At 39.6% G+C, this 17,309-nt stretch overlaps 2 protein-coding genes across 2 annotated transcripts in view; one reads left to right on the top strand and one right to left on the bottom strand.

Moving 5' to 3' along the window:
- Nucleotides 1-17,309, top strand: part of LOC145986799 (P protein-like) — a 99,125-nt gene that overhangs the window by 5,519 nt on the left and 76,297 nt on the right. The gene's annotated exons all lie outside the window — the stretch shown is intronic.
- On the bottom strand, nucleotides 806-10,899 carry LOC145987344 (uncharacterized). The gene is made up of 4 exons (XM_083121867.1): nucleotides 10,748-10,899; nucleotides 7,156-7,540; nucleotides 3,102-3,245; nucleotides 806-921 (listed from the first exon to the last, which is right to left on the bottom strand). The coding sequence occupies exons 1-3, from the start codon at nucleotides 10,815-10,817 to the stop codon at nucleotides 3,236-3,238; spliced, it is 465 nt and encodes a 154-aa protein (XP_082977993.1). The 5' UTR covers nucleotides 10,818-10,899; the 3' UTR covers nucleotides 806-921; nucleotides 3,102-3,235.

Here is a 17,309-nt window from a genome sequence, read left to right as displayed (position 1 = left end):
GCTTAATATATTTTGTTTCTCTGTTCCTTAATTTATCATTTCTTCTTGGGTTAGTTTATATTTCCATCTAAATTCTTTTCTATTCCTCTTCCTTTCTCTCTATCATTTCTTCCCGTTTCTTTATCTCTTTGTCCTCCTTTCATTCTTTCTTTCCTTTCTCTGTTCTTTATCTTTCTGTCTTCTTTCTACCTTCCTATGGTACACTCGCTCGCTCTCTAAATGATTCTGGAAATTTCTAATGCAGTTTAGTTGTGTGAGAAAGATGGTTGGCTGGAACTATGTAACGCTGGCCTAGAGCTCAACCTCGCCTCACTAAATCAAATTTATTGAGGAGACCAGGAATTGTATGCAAGTTCCTGTCTATCTGTTCGTATCCTGTGCCCGTGTTTTCCAATTAGATACAGTCTCCAAACGGAAATTTTTAATGCCAAACCATATATTCCGGCTTTTCTTTTCTTTTATTTTTTAGAAAATGTTCATTAACGTTGGATGAGTAAATGATCCAAGAAACTTCATAACAAAAGCATCACCACCTCGGTAGTGGTAAGGTTCCTAGGCCCCAGCCTAGGCGTTGGTTTCGTGAATGTCTCTTCATCATTTTTATGTAATCATCTTTCACCTTCATTGTCGCAATTCGCCGAAAATAGCAAAGAAGGACGCTAAATAACAGAAAAATAAATACAAAATATTCATGAAGTTTGTAATGTTACCAGGCAAAATGAATACTCATAGATTGGAATTATCTATGACTGAGGTGGGTTGTTCGTTTTCACTCAATAAAGAAGGAAGTTATAGTATACTGCAAAATATATTTTTATTGTAGGCACTGGTTGTAACAGAGAATTTCCAAACCATTGGTGCAAGTGCATTCTTTGCATCCTATTGTGAAGGTTACTTCTGAAGGGCTGCAGTCGGTTCTACCTGTGAAAAGAGAGAAGCGAAATCAATTACTGAACTTTGTTTTAGTCATGGGCGTCCGGGGGGGGCGAACGTGTGGGTGGAACCCCCCCCTGGAAATTGACATCGTTCATTTAAAGATACAAGAAAGCCGAAAGGTTGTTACTCTTATTGTTAAGAACAGAAATAAAGTTAATTTAGTTAGTACTCGAACAGAATAATCAAAGTAGAAATGCATTGGATCGAAAACAAGGAACAAGGTTGGTATTCTACCCATTCATCCAAAGAACAAATGGTTCCACAGATTTCAAAATTCAAATAATTACGGTTATAGGTGAGAGCTCACACAACAAACTTTATGAAACATAATCCCCCTAACATTTAAAGCCTTTTCTTGAACGAGACGCGCAAAAGTTAAAATCAAAATGGATTTCAAATACTAACTGCATAAAATGCAAAACAGTGTGCTGGTATTCATTCGTTTGGTGGATCGAGTCTCACCATTTATATAATAATAATAATAATTATTATTATTATTTCGAATAAAATTTACTTTTGTTAGTTTATAATATTTATTATTGTATATTATAACCGTGGTAATAATACTTAATATGTTTCTACTATTCAACTTTTATCATTTGCCCGACACCCCCTGCAAAAATTTCCGGCGACGCCCATGGTTTTAGTGTCATGATTGTTGAATATTTACTAGGCGCTTGTAAGATGAAATGTAAAAGACCTTAATGATTATAACTATGGTGATCGGGACATAAGTCACAAACTGCGATTTCCTGTTGATATCATCTAAGTCCCACTGAATCAATTAAAGCAAATACAGTAGGTTCGTGTTGGCGCGTGACATGGCGCAGATGCCGGCATTGTCGTCCCGTAACGTCTCGCTTATTTACGCACATATCTTCAGCATGCAGACAATTATATTTATATTGCATAACGAGTACTAACCCGTGTTATAGGAGTTGTTCAAAGTTGTTCATGCGCTATCTCGGCCCAGAGCCAAAACGAACGCATTGTATTATGAGTATTGGGCATGTATAACGAGAACTATTCAACCTCGTATATATCCTGTCTGTCATGTTTGCTCTTGAAAGAATAACATTTTTTTAAAAAAAACTGTCCGTTGTAAAATTGCATTTTTGACTTAAGTGTATTCCCTCAAGTGGTTGTATAATTAAATCAAGAATGGTAGCGATTCAACCTTCAATTTACCAATTTGTTACTATTATTTTTAATATTCAGGAATGCCAAAGAGGGGTGTAAGAGGTGACCTGAGAAGTCAACCTCACTTCCAAGTAGTACCACCCTGGTAACTTCAGTGTTATAAACTCTGGCACCTGGCAGTATACTCCTCTGTGTTGCGTCGTTCATGTGTGTCCCTCCATCCCCGCCATGTTATCACCATTCATCCCTATCGTTGCGATTAGCCAAAAGTGGAAGAGAAGCGACGCCTTGTAGTCTAATTTTAGAAGATAAATTTTCACAAGACAATTCGCAGAAATTCAAGACTTAAAAAGAATTTTCAGGAAACTGTTTTGTACATTACATAATAGATTCCTGTATAGGAATGTAATTAACAAATAATTAAAACTCGCTTTATGTAGACGTAGACGAACATATTCCGCTCCGTCATCTTCTTTCCCTGCATAATTATATTGCTGTGGATCTTTTCAAGCACATTTCTGATCTTGGAAATCAATTTATGAAACTGGATAGATGATAATTTAGAAAAGACTTAAGAATACGTCCACGCGTTTAAACAGAAATAATGTTCACGTATTAGTCTTAATCATTCCTGTTTCCTCACCCGGAATGAATTAATTAATTAATTAATTGAAATTGTTGGGTGCGTCGGCACATTAGGCCATTTTGCATCCTTCAATGTATTCGGGGAAATATCCGCTTACCTAAAATTCTTACTTAAAAATGCTAAACCAAGGGGTGTAAAAAGTTCCTTGGGAAAAGTTAAAAGTGCCAGGTTGTAAATGAACCTGCACAAGACAAACACAACACATTTAAAAGTAACAATATACTAAAAGCTTCCTCACAGGCAGTGGAAGAGACCACCTCTTCACGAAAAGCTAAAAACATTGGATAAAATCGGTCGTCATACCCCCAACAGGGATGACAGACAGTTCGGTAGATTAAAAGTCTGCCTGAGGAAAGCATATTCGGTACACTCAACTAACCTGATAGGTGGGGATGGTACTCCGTTGTGTCGCGAGGGCACTCCATCAAAGTACAGGAACCCGTTCCCCCCTTTGAACTGCAGAAGCAGGCATTGCAACCCTCCTTGTACACCCTGTTTGGATAGCACTCGAGCTTAAAAACTCCTGGAAGACAGAAAGTTTGATGAAATTATGTGCGTGCTTCTACAAAACAAATATAGGTGCGTGCATGTGAAAAATACATAATTCTGAAGAACACTGCTTGGAGTAAAGGTAACTGCAAATAGTTACTTTTAAAGTGAGTTACTTATTTATAGTAAGGAAAACGAAATTAATAGTTACTTGAACTCTTACATTTTTGTGCATCTCAACAGCTTAGAAAAAAATGTTAATCTTCTTGCTTACATTTGTTACAAGCAAATGTTTGCGTCACGCTAAGTTGTTCAGTTTCCCTACCTTTTTTATTTTTATGCTGAATCGTATGAATTTTATTTTAATCTAATGACAATAAATGTTAATTTTGGTAAAGAAACATTAAAAAAAAGGATGCTTGCAGATATTGTTTCATCAAATACTGATGAGGCCGTTGGCTGTATGTTTTTGACAGACATGCAAATGGCTCCTGATTTTGTCCAAGGGAATTGTGTTTTCTCCTTTTTTGTTGGTGATGGCGCATGCCAAGAACCATAAGCGAAGGCTGCCCTGAGGTTTTTTTCTCTGGGGAAGCAGCGCTTAAAGCGGGGGAAACGTGAAGTGATGCTTTCCTCCAATAAAGAGAATTCTCATACAGCACTAGGATAATTTTCATAGGCACCTAATCTGTTGTCTTTCCGGACACTCCTCGTCCATGTTTTCACGTTAGAATTTCATCATTTGAATTGCATGAATTCTTTTCAGATATCTCAGGCCCCCTGGTCCTTGTGGGGGACACTCGCACCCCTACAATTTCCAGGTTTATTGACATTTACATGGAGCCTGAGATTTATGCCCCCCAAGTTCAAGTCACTGAACTACTTCTTCCTCGACTGTCAACTAAGGGTGGACTTTATTCTGGCAGTGACTCGTTTACGTACATGTAACGCTGGATCATCGTCGATATCACTATCAATTTCCTCAACATCAGTACCTTCTTCGTCCATCATAAGTGTGTCAAACTCTTCAACAACAATATCTTCTTCAACCAGCTGCTTTTTAATCTGTTCGAAACTTCAAGTTGGTCCCTGTTTGGCGTTTCCTGCAAAATACGGAACAAATCCGCCAACAACTTGACAAACAGGTCGCATTGCTACTGATATACGATACAACCAACAGGAACGATTCCGTCCTACATGCATCCTTCCCCTCGCTTTCCCCCACTTACACTTTATAGCATATCTTTTCTTACGTTCTACAGCACTACAGCAGAACCAGTGCCGGATCTACAAATCTTCGGCCTCCCCGCAAAATATTACTAATGGCTCCCTCTACATACCTATCTTTACACCCCCATATATATATATATATATGTGTGTGTGGGGGGGGGGGGTGTATATATATATTTGTGTGTGTGTGTGTGTGGATGTAATTCTTGATCTTATGTTGACAAAGTCACATATAAGGGCCTAGAGGGTGATTCAAAGTCCCTTAACACCCCCTATAAAAAGTAAAGGAGTTAGGCTGGGTACAATTGGCCATAATAGAAACAGGTTAGGCATAAGGGCAACCACATTTATGGCCGCCATAGAATTCAACTCAAAATTTTTAAATGAAAAAGATACATTTGTTACAGTCATAACTTTTTCCTGATTAATGATAGGTTGAAGAAACCTTCATCACTGCATTTCTCGCGAAATTCTAGCCTGACTGCAATGCGAGAAAGCCTGAATTTTTCCGGCTTTGATCCTGCATAAAGCGGCTGTAGGGCCCACCCAGCCTCAAATCAAATGGTAGCCGGGGGTCGCAGTGTGGTGCTGATCGCATCACCTCCAAGATGGCCGACATTGAAAATATGTGGGGCCATACCCTAAATATGCCTTCATGGCACGGTGTTATATGTACAGGGAAACAAACCTTTACCTGCATATATTGTATTTGTTTCTCTACTCCTGAGTAACTACTTTTATATTTTACATACGCATATATGAACCCTCTACTATGTCAATGGTTTAGGGCCCCTAAAAGGCTTACTTGCCTCCGGACCCCCCCGCACTGCGGGGTTTTGCGTGTTGTAGATCCGGCACTGAGCAGAACTAAGCTCGTCCCGTTCAAAATATCAGCGACATGGATCCTCCATTCCTTGTTAATTTTTTTATGAAATACAGAAGTAAACGTGGTTAAATAGAACGCAACGCGTTCTGCCTGTTGTAATAAGGTAACTGTAAAAAGGTCGAAAACTCTGCACTTGACGGGAACAATGAGAACAGCCAAAATTATGGAGGAAATTGTTGTCCTACATAGGAAATATCCAAAGTTCTTAGAAACCAGTGATATCAACCTGAAATTAAACGTTTTTCTTTTTTTTAACCGCAGCAGTAACTTCCGTGGCACGAACGGTACTAGGTTCGAATCCTGAGTAAGGCATGTGCTTGATCATCTAATCGTTTTGCAGAAAATACATATTTAGTGCATAATCTGTATCTTCAATTCTATCTACGTTTTGTCTCGTTTCTCTCTCTCACTGTGTTTATCTTCTTCTGTGTCCATCTATCTTTTGTCTTTTTTAACTTTGTATATTTCTTTCTTTCTCTCTCTCTCTCTCTCTCTCTGTAGTGTAGTGATAACATCGTCGCCTTGGAATCAAAGGATCCAGGGGTTCGATACACATAGTGGTTCTGATCCCACAATAAAGTGCCTGTTCCCGTGGAGGAGTGGTTACCGTATCGCGCTGCGACGCCAGGGGTCGCGGGTTCGAATCCCGGTTTGGGCATGGATGTTTGTGAGGTTCCATTCATCAATTTCATCACTCATCCCCATCTTCGCAAATTAGCCAAAAGTAGCACAAAAAGCGAAGTAAAATAAAGCAAATGAATCAATGAACCCACTATAATGTTGAACTGCCTATTGGCAGCCCGGGTACGTAAGAGTAGAGACACTCGCTTTTGTTCCTTTTCAATATTTATTAAAGCACCTTGACGATGCGGACCCGAATGTCGACTAGAAGTAGACCCCTCTCAATTACCTAATACTTTCTCTTTCTAATCCTGGTTCCTCCTCACTTCCAGCACGCCACTCTTTTCTCAACACCACCTTCTCCTCACGCATCCCCAAACGCTACCCCCGGATCAGTCACGACCAGTGTTGCCACAATATCAGGGCACAATTTCCCTTTCCAAGGGGCCAAATTTCCCGTTTTGGATCAATTTTTCCTTTCACCTAAGCAAATTATATAATAATAATAATTAGTAGTAATGGTAGTAGCAGCATTATTAGTGGTGGTGGTGGAAGCAGTAATATAGTACGTAGTTAAGTATTCCGTTGAATTCGTTATTCGTTTGAAAAAAAAAACATTTCAGTATCACACTTCCTGACCAGATGTCCCAGGTTTTAATCCTGGTCAGGAATCCATTTAATCGTTAATCCTCATCTTTACTATTTACCCAAAGATCCATAAAAGCAGCGTACAATAAACTTAAAGGAGCAGAAACAAGTAGGAATAGCAAAATAAATAAATAACATAAAAATGTGGATATGAAATTCAAAATTAACATAAACTGTAATAATGTGGTCAGATGACCTTAAAATTTCCCTGCAATTGTGGTATTCTTCGTCGAAATTCTCTTTTCCCTTTTGCCTAAAAATTCGGGCCGAATTTCCCTGCAAAAGGGAAATTTCCCTTCATGTGGCAACACTGGCCACGACTTCCAGCCAACGTCTCACAGTTGTCATTACTCAGCAATGACATTGCCCAATCGGAAGTCGCACCTGGATTCCTACTTCAAGATCTCCCTTCTGTCCACAATAAAGTGCAGGTAGTTCCTTCTATCAATCTTTCATGCCCTTTGTCTCTCACTATCTCCCTTTCCATCTGCCTCCCTACACCCCATTCTTCCCCTCGCCTAGTGATAAAATACGAAACAAAGAAATGAAACGAACGTACTGTGCCAAAGAATCCAAACCTCGGGTGTCGCGTGACAGATCTCTCTTCACCACCATCGCCTCCTGGCGCTGCCCGGGGGCGTCCATCGGGTGGGGATCGGCTTGCAGCCCGGGGGACGGTGGTCCGCCCTCCTGCCTCAGCGTGAGGGGGCCCATGCCCTCGGAGTCCAGGTCCACGGGTCCCTTGAGGGGAACGACCGCCGTCTGCTCCGGAGGGACGTAGAATCTGGGGAAGCCGAACGGGAACAAGTTGAACCACGGGAACCACATCCAGGGCATCCAGGGGCAGAATTCGGAAGAGCAGGTGGCAGTCTTTGGTGCGGTGCACTTGCACTGCTCGCACCCAAGAACGAAATCGGTCCCTGGTTCGCATGCCATCATAGTCACTGGAAACAAAGGTTGTTTGGGATATTATACGTAAAACACAAAGTGATATACATGGAGAATGGAGAATGTAATAAGCCTGTTTTGAGGAATTTCCCACATAATAAGAGGGGTTCGGATAGCCCCAAGTGCTGGTGCACCCAGAAATTTTAATTTATTAATTCTTTTTATTATTGTGCATGTGAAATCCCCTGAAGTGACTCCGTTTTTACCAAATACTGGGCTTGATTTTCTTTTTTTATTATTATTTAGCATCGCTTTTCTTCCTCTTTTGGCTAATCGCAGCGATGAGTGATGATCTGATGAAACTGATGAAGGAACACTCGTGCCCAAGCCTGAATTCGTACCCGGGACCCCTGGTCCTCATACTCTGCTACTTACTGAACCAATAACTACGAGGGCCACTATTTATATTTTGAGCCTTGGCAACACTGATTGAAGTTAGGCGCGATTTGACGTTTGCACGGAATCGTCTGGCATTATTGACCATAACGTACTTCAAATGTTTTGTCAATAGCTTGATTTGTGTTGTTTATGTTGCCTTGGAGATTGCGCGACAACAATAAAATGGAATTAACTCGTGAACGTTTTCGTGCGATGATTTTTTACGATTTTCGACGTGGATTATCAAGACAAGAGTGCATCGATCAACTTACTTCCACATTTGGCGATGAAGCCCCATCCTTTGCCACTGTGAAACGCTGGTATAACGAATTTAATCGTGGCCGCCATTCGCTCACCGACGAGATTCGCGAAGGTCGTCCAAAATCAGTTGTTGTTCAAGAAAACATTGATGCTGTGCAAAACCTAATACTGCAAGATCGTCATGTGACATACTGTGAGATTGAGGAAACCATAGGCATTAGTTCCACCAGCATATATAAAATATTACATGATCATTTAGCTGTGAGAAAGGTATGTTCTCGTTGGATCCCACACAATTTGACAAAAACTCAAAAAGACGCTCGCGTCAATTGGTGCAAACAAATGCTCAATAAATACAATCGTGGTGCTTCAAAAGACGTATATAAGATTGTAACAGGTGACGAATCATGGATATATGCATATGAGCCGGAACGTAAACAGCAGTCGACTGTATGGGTGTTTCAAGATGAACCCAATCCAACAAAATTTGTTCGCGCTCGAAGCACATCGAAACAAATGGTCGTCTGTTTTTTCGGGAAAACTGGTCATGTGGCAACTGTGCCTTTAGAGGAACGTAGAACGGTCAACTCTGAATGGTACACAACAATTTGTTTGCCAGAGGTCTTCGGTCAAATACGGAAAACAAACAAACGCCGTCGGATCATTCTTCATCAAGACAATGCCAGCTGTCACACATCTCGTCTAACAACCGACTTTATGAACAGTCAAAAAATCGAATTGATGGGTCATCCGCCGTACAGTCCTGATTTGGCACCCAATGACTTCTTCTTGTTCCCGAATGTCAAGAATAAATTGCGTGGACAACGATTTTCGTCGGCGGAAGACGCCGTTGATGCGTTCAAAAACCATATTATGGAGGTGTCTCAAGAAGATTGGAAATACTGCTTTGACAAATGGTTCGAACGAATGCAATAGTGTATTGACCATAAAGGAGAATACTTCGAAAAACAATAAAGCAGTTTTCAATGCCAAATTCCTGTTTTTTTCATTGTTAGGCTCAAAATATAAATAGTGACCCTCGTAATAACTTGTGACTGTTCTCTCTGACAGCACAAATTATTTTTTTCTTATATTCATTTTTTAAATGTGCAATTATAATCATGATGTATTATAAACTTCGAATGTACATGTTAAAGTTGATGTTCAATAACGTTTGTTTCCTTTTTATGTTAAATTGTGTAACGTTTATGTGCTTGGCAACAGAGATAACAGTTGTGGAATAGTGTGATAAAAGTTTATATCAAAAAGTGATTTGCTGCGTTTTCATTTATACAAATACTTAGGTAATTGCAAATTTAGGTATGTGATCAGCCCATAGAAGTTTAGCTTCGCCTTCACAAATCCTGAAAAATATTATTCAGTTAAATAACAGTACACACGTAAATAATCAACGACGACAACAGTACAAACTATTCTCTATCCACTGTAAGATGGAAGTTGATGTAAAGAAATCCAAGTGACTTTGACAAATGATTCATTTTATTATGTGTTAGTTCTAGAGTTCTTTTGTCATTGAATATATTGGTAGTAGCTGTACAGCTCATAACATAAAGTTCCACAACTTCAATACAGCAGCTGTGGCTTTATCACAATCACTATATTCTTATGCGCAAGATTCCTGCGCGGCTGCTATTCGAACAACCAATAGGATTTCTTAGAAGCGACGTGTATTTGTTTACATGGACTTGGTTCTTACAGAGAATAGAGCAATTCTGGAGAACGACGCCAGCCGAAGCGTGGTGCTGATCACATCATTTCCCAGGCCGAGCTTATGGAGTCGCACACACCCTCGTGACAGGCGACAGATTTGATTGTCTCCTCACAAATTCCATCTCGTCACCTTTCATTCTCATCTTCGCGATTAACCAAAAGTGACAGAAAACGAAGTGAAATAAATCAGTTAATCTAGCCTCTGAGTTCTCTGCAAATACACAAGTGCATTTCGAACATGAAAAACAAGAAAAAAATGAAAGAAAATATTAAAAACCATGAAACAAAATAAATGTCAAAAATATTTATTTTCATAGAGCGCACCATACGTATTGTTATTAATTAATTCCGTACATACTTGACCACTACGTATATTTACAACCAATAAAATGTTGTTGTTTTTTAGGAAAAAATAATAGGCATCAACAGATATAAAATATTTAGTACTGAATTTTCTTGAAATAATTTTAGAATAAAATTTCTCACGTCTTCACATAAATTTGTCACACTCAAATCAAGCGTGTACGCCTAACCAGGAAAATGGAGACCAGAAAGTAAAAGTTTGTCAATATGAGGATGAGTGATGATTAGATGAAATTGAAGAAGGGGCACTCACAAAGAATGATCAGGCCCGGACTAGAACCCAGGAACTTAGGTGGCGAGATCGAAAGTGGTCCATCGCAGGGCCTGACCTACAGTTTAAAGTGGTAGCCTAACTACTGACATGTCCCCTCCCCTTTTCCCCGTTAATCGAACCCGCGGGAAAGACAAAAGTGTAATAGAAGTAACAACAAGCAAGCTATTGGTTCGTTAACGAGGATTATTAACTTTACCTGTTCGTTCCATGGCCCTAACCGTCATCGGAAGTAGAAGCAGGAACAAGTAGCGACCTGTTCTTCCCATGATGCAGCGTTAATTGACTGTGCAAAGGCATTGTTCAAAGGAAAACACATCGCACTGAATTCCTTGCACGTGAAGTCAGACAAACAACAACGCTCTTGGTGAAACAGTAAAAAAAATGTTTTTGAACACGAGCTTATAAACAGGACAGAAACAATGAAAATACGTCTACAATTGATAAGGAATTACAATGGAAGTGTTGAATCACTACTATTTGGGTACAATGCATTGTTAAAGCCTCAGGTTGACTTTGAATTCCAATGCAAGGTAAACATTTTTGTTCGCGTATATTACGTGCTTTCATTGACCTTGTGGAGTCACTTTGACTTAATACTGAATAAGTCTATGGACTGAAGTTTAAATTTACGCTCTCATTCAAAGACGCCAAATTAAGATAAATTTGGGGGCGCAGTATTGGCATAAACAATACCTTATATACAGGGTGTTCCGGGAGGAAGCGGCAATACTTTGGGAACTGGTAGTATGGGTGACTAAGCAAAAAAGTTCATATGAACATGGGTCCGATTTTGAACGATAACGGAGATATGAACAGAAATAAAAATGATGTAGGAAAACGTAAACAGAAACAGTAACAATTAAAACATGGTAATGTAATGGTAATTGTGTAAGTAAATACGAGAAGAGACATGCTGATACTAATCTTTATTGCATGAATTTGTGGTGTAGCAGTAATTAGTACACGATAATTAAGTAATGAAGCAAGCAATAAATGTAGAACTGCTCATTCCAGTCGGTTGATTATTCAACATCTGAATTCCACCTACCCTAATCGATGGATTGGTCTTTGTCGTCGTCGTAGTAGTGGTCTGGTTCCGTAGCCACCTCGTTCTCCCGACCTAACCCCTCTTGATTTCTGTTTATGGGGGTGGATGAAGCAGGAGGTTTACCGGGAAAGGGTGAATACAGGGGATGAACTGTACATTCGCATTATGAATGCTGCTGTGTTAATCCGGGAACATCATCGGGAACTTTGTAGTGCGACACAAGATGTCCTCCGATCCGCTCAGAAGTGCATTGATGTTGGTGGTGGTATTTTTGAGAATCTGCTCTGACCTGCTATCATTTCTGTGGCCTTTTCGCTCCTTACATTCGTTCATGTGAGTACTGACCAGCAGGTGTTAACATTTCATTTTTCTACATTTATTGCTTGCTTCATTACTTAATTATCGTGTACTAATTACTGCTACACCACAAATTCATGCAATAAAGATTAGTATCAGCATGTCTCTCCTCGTATTTACTTACACAATTACCATTACATTGCCATGTTTTACTTGTTACTGTTCTTGTTTACGTTTTCCTACATCATTTGTACCTGTTCATATCTCCATTATCGTTCAAAATTGGACCCATGTTCATATGAACTTTTTTGCTTAGAATCAACCATACTACCAGTTCCCAAAGTATTGCCACTTCCTCAAGAAACACCCTGTATGTAAATATGCATAAAATGTGTCCTACGTGAATTGGGGAACGTAGAAAGTTCCTTGCCCCCCCCCCAAAAAAAAAAAGTCTGTGCCTATTCTCTCATTGCTCTAAGCCGCGCGTCAGGCTAAGTTTGCAGCAGGTTTTATGTATCAATCCGCGCGAGAACTGAGCTCAGAATCTTCCGTGCCAGTCTTTCCTCAACCGCCGAGCTGCTTACATCGCAGACACTGAGAAAATCCACAGTGTTGCCAACCGCACACCACATCAAAACCCACATGCATGTCAAGTGGAATGTATTTTTGCTTCTCTTTGTCTCCTGAAACATAAAATTTTAAATGTACTTCCTGCGCATATATTATTTAATAAATGTGTCATTACTTAATATAAGAACGAAATAACTTCTAAAACATGAGAGCATGTGTGTATATTTTGAGCACGCAAAACGAAAAATAAACGGAGATAAAAGTAAACAACGATAGGCCCTCTTGAATTTAATGACAAATTATTGTTTTTGGTTTAAAAAGAAATACATTTATGAGAAACGTGGTTGCTTCGTTCGCAATACATCCGTTACTGTAAGACACACGCAATTCAAGTTATACCACCAAAAAAGCATGATTTGTTATAGGTGATATATACAATCAGGTGCATTGTCTGTCGCTATTACTCTGGTTTCAATTTATGAATCACTTCACTAAACCAGGATTCAAATCTTGGTCTGTCCATTTCTTGCTGATAATCACCCTTCCCTTTCTTTGCGCGGAACAGTAAATATGCGCCTTCAACAAAGCTTTCATTGCCGCCAGTGGGTGAAACAATAAGCCTCCCCCTTCCCCTCATCGTCGGTTTCTTCAGCCCTGGCGGTGGTTTTGTATGGTTGTATCCTTCCATGTTTTATTCCCCCTTCTCCGACCCACCGAGTTCAAGGACGTCTCGTCCAAATAATAAACATGTTTCTTCTCACTGCGATATCTTTTAATACCGCGGAGATTCTTTTGTCGTCAAACAATCGTTTCCTCTTGCTAAACTCAAACTGCAAATCATTCAACACCCGTGATACAATTCGTGCGCACATTGACGGCAAATTACCTCACGCCCTGTTTTACTTTGATCTTGTTGCCGCAAGGAGGATTATACATTTAAAACAACTTGCTTGACTTTGAAGAGCATTTCCCTTCAGATGAAGCCCAAAAAACATTCGGGTAAAACCGCGCGCTGAACAGGAGATTCAGCCATTCTCGCCGCTCTACAATAAACATAGGGTTAAAATAGTGGGATGTGCAACACTGGTATCACCGATTCCACGCGCTCCGCATCGCATTCAGTCTCGCTCGACTCGCTCTAAAGTTTCAGTGTCTCTCCAATGCAATACATATTCCAGTTGGCGAATTTGCGGTTCTAAGTTCGTCTGCACAGTGATTGCAACCAATTAAGTCCATACCTGCTAATGGATGTATTATTTTGTCTGTATATTACAAATTAAATAACTGTTTTCTTGCAAGTATGCAGTTGTGTCGGAATGGAACCCGTCTCAGTGGAACTATATTCTTGCGCGAACGTTTGGATCTACATATGCGAAAACCTGCTGCAAGGTTGACTTGACGCTTGGCTTAGTGCTTTAGCGTTACTGGGTACGAATTTCGTCAGTTAGTTCTGTTATCTTTTTCGTCACTTGACCGTCCATTCTCACGATCAAGATTAAACTAGAGAAATATAAAAAACGACGTAAAATACAGTAGCGGCGATTATGGGAGGCGTGGGGGGTGCAACGCCCCCACTTTTTGTCACATTTGCTCCTGCAGTATGCTAAACCTTATGGACCAAGGGAAAATAAACTGTCCTTGCCCCCCCTAGTTTTGCGATCCAATCTCCGCCACTGGCTAAAGTACAAATAATTTTCAATTCAATCGGTCACACGAACAACGTTGTCACTAACAGTTTTGCCAACAGATACGACACAGATGTAAAACCAGAGAAAAATTATTTTGGCTTCAAGAATATAATAGTGGCGCATTTTACGAATTGAACAGTTCGAAGATTTTTCTGTTCTGTGGTATGCAAGGTCCTGTTAAAGATAAACTTGCAAGAGAAAACAACATAGATATTTTATTTGCTGTTTCTGTGGCATTTGATTTCTGTTTGATACAACCTATGGCCGATTCAACTGTACATTATGGTGGCTGAGCGTGTTAAAGCGATCGGCTTTCGACCTGCCGTTCACAGGTTTTTTTCTCAGAGGGGGCTGGAACTGTAAAGGTTAATATTACATAACTGCGTTCTAAGCGGTAGGGGTATGACACACAATGAAATATTTCGCAATCACCATTTCTAACCTTCGGTTTAAAGGTTATTCAAAGACAAAAAGTGTTAATTTGGAGTCATTTAAGGAAGTGTTGCATTTACAGCTTTGGTTTTCCCGAGTTATTTACTGTTTACACTTGAAAAATGTTTATTTTCTCAGGAAGGGCCAAAACCCCATCACTTCCCTCTTTTCGTACGCTAGTGTAAACAACGGTGTTCAAGTTCCCCCACACTTAAATGACTATATTTGTATTTCACAACAACGAATATGATTTATGGTATTGGACAATTAATTACACTCACGAATTTTACTAAGATCATAGGCGAACCCAAAGATTTTCTAAGGGGGGGGGGGTCCACGAAATAAAAATTTTCTGTTGTTGCCAGGAACATGCCTCTCGTAAAAGAAAAAAAGTGTGGTTTTTATTCTCAAGCAAGAACTTTGGTACGGGTTGAATTGAAAGTCCTACAATAGGGTGCGAAACAGTCATTCCTGTTATTTGAAAATTGTACAAGGATGAGAAATTTTCCATTATAAAATTGTGGAAAAAAGTAATTTGCTGAATAAAATGATAGCCCAAGGGGGGATGGCTCTCATCCCCATACCCCCCCCCCCACTTTCGGTGCGCCCATGACTAGTCTGTGTTTTAACGTTCGAATGCTCAGTACGTTCTTTCAACATGTAATCAATTAAGGAATTATCAACGCCGTCTGTTCATTTAGTTGATCTATTTACAAGAGCTATGGGAAAAGTTTAGTTTTCCAGTTAACGAAATCAAAAGGAAGAAAAATGAGTTACCGGAAGTAGCAACCGCTTCCTGTTGAGTAATTGGTGATCCTGTTGTTTTTCCTGCTTTTACCAAAAGCTTCCTCTCTTCTACTTCCTGTACATTTTACGTTGAGTGTATTTTGTTATCAAACTGATTACATTATGATATTAAGCAGTGACAATAGTGCAGAAGCGGTTCTGAGAATTAATTATTGCAGGGCATATGGCTTTGTATTAATTAATATTACGTTACCGATGCACACTACGTATATAGTAAAATTATTAAAAATCTATGACAGTGCCAATAATCCCAAGAAAGCGAGGGGTGGTTATCTCACAATGCCACTTACGAAGATTGGAGTCCTGGCTTGGGGGCTTGGGCATGAGCGTTTCTTATCAATTTCATATAATTATCGACATTTGGGGAACGCGAGAGGGGATGTCATCTCCCCAGTTAAGAAAGTTTTCATAAAGTATCCCCACCTACTGCATTCTCTCCAATCTCTCTCCGTGTTGACCCATGCAAGCATTCTCCACTTCTCCCCAAACCACACATGAGGAAAGACTGTATGTCCAAACCATAAGCGTACGAAAGATTTTTATCGGAGCGGGGTGGAACTGTAAAAGTGAACATTACAGAGCTGCGTTCTATGGAAATGGGAGGGGACGAGACACTATAAAATATTTCCTAATTATAATTTTTAACCTTCATTTAAAAAGTTGTCAAAAGACGGATATGGTATCGGGGACATTTTAAGGGGGGTTGCATTTCTCTGGTCCTTCACAGGTTTCATTTGAAAATTTAGATTTTTCAAATATTCTGGAGGGGCCTAGACCCATCAGCTCACCCCTTGCGCACGCTAGTGGTCCAAACTGTGCCAAGCATCCCTTAGTCAGAAATTTCCACTTCAAACGTTGCTAATCAAATCACCATTCATCCATAAAAATACACAATCTTTTAAACGTACAGCTAACGGCAAAGATAAGAGTAAGCAAATTGTCCATCATTATTTTCAATACTCTTTATTCCACACCCTGTGTTGTTTTAAGGAATTAATTTCTGTTGATACATAGCAAATGTTTTCCTCTGCCTATTGACGTTTTTACTTCAATTCATGATCATTAGAGACACATATTTTTGGTAAATAAAAAGGCAAAATTTCGGTACAAAAACTGCGTCAATTTCGGGTTCAAAAGCGGTAAATAAAATAAAATATCGGTGTTATAGCTTTGAAAAAATGAATGAAAAGTGGTATATAAAAAGACATATTGGTTTTAAAATTGTGAAAATAATCCTAAATTTGATTTAAAAACTACACTTATTCCACAGAATTAACATTTCACTTCTAATAGCACATTTATGTAGTTATCAGAGTATTAAGTTTATTTCTGTGTAAAAGAGTCCATTTTTGCTTCTCCAATATTAACAGCAGAATTAATCAATTTTCCGGGAATTGCATAACTCTCAGGATAATTCAGACATCGGAAGGTGTCGCGTCGGTGAATAAACCCTGAATTTCGTGTTTAAGAGTTAATTTCGCTTTTTGCAGTTCATTTCGCATTATTTCGTGACAAAATATGGTCACAAAATGCACCTCACACCTTTCAAAAACATGAAAAATTAACACTACAATGTGTTTTTTCAAATTTCGTTTTTTCGTCAAAAACGAAATATGCATGCCCCTAATGATCATCACATTGTGGAAAACGGACTGAATGAAAATGGTTATGGACAATTTGCCTACTATTTCTTTCGCCGTTTGGTGTACGTGTCAGTAGAGTATACCCCCTCCCCAGTGGCGGCGATTAGGGGAGGCAAAGGGGGACAGTTGCTCCCCCCACTTTTCGCCACTTTTGTCCCCGCACTATGCTAAACCTTATCTGCAAAGGAAAATATACTTTTCCCCCTCAATTTTGGCACCTTGCCTCCCCTGTTTTGGAACCCAATCGCCGCCACTGCGCCTCCCCCTTCCAAA

Source organism: Lepisma saccharinum, chromosome 4 (genome assembly GCF_977018435.1).
Source record: "Lepisma saccharinum chromosome 4, izLepSacc3.1, whole genome shotgun sequence".
NCBI classification, from domain to species: Eukaryota; Metazoa; Arthropoda; class Insecta; order Zygentoma; family Lepismatidae; genus Lepisma; species Lepisma saccharinum.
Note: the sequence above shows the minus strand (reverse complement) of the source record. Positions and strands in the feature narration are given on the sequence as shown.

Excerpts from the sequence above, each read along its gene's own strand:
- LOC145987344 (XM_083121867.1), bottom strand. The coding sequence starts at position 10,817 with ATGGGAAGAACAGGTCGCTACTTGTTCCTGCTTCTACTTCCGATGACG. Across the intron at positions 7,541-10,747 it reads TAGGGCCATGGAACGAACAG|TGACTATGATGGCATGCGAA; the intron begins GTAAAGTTAATA and ends CTTTGTTTCCAG.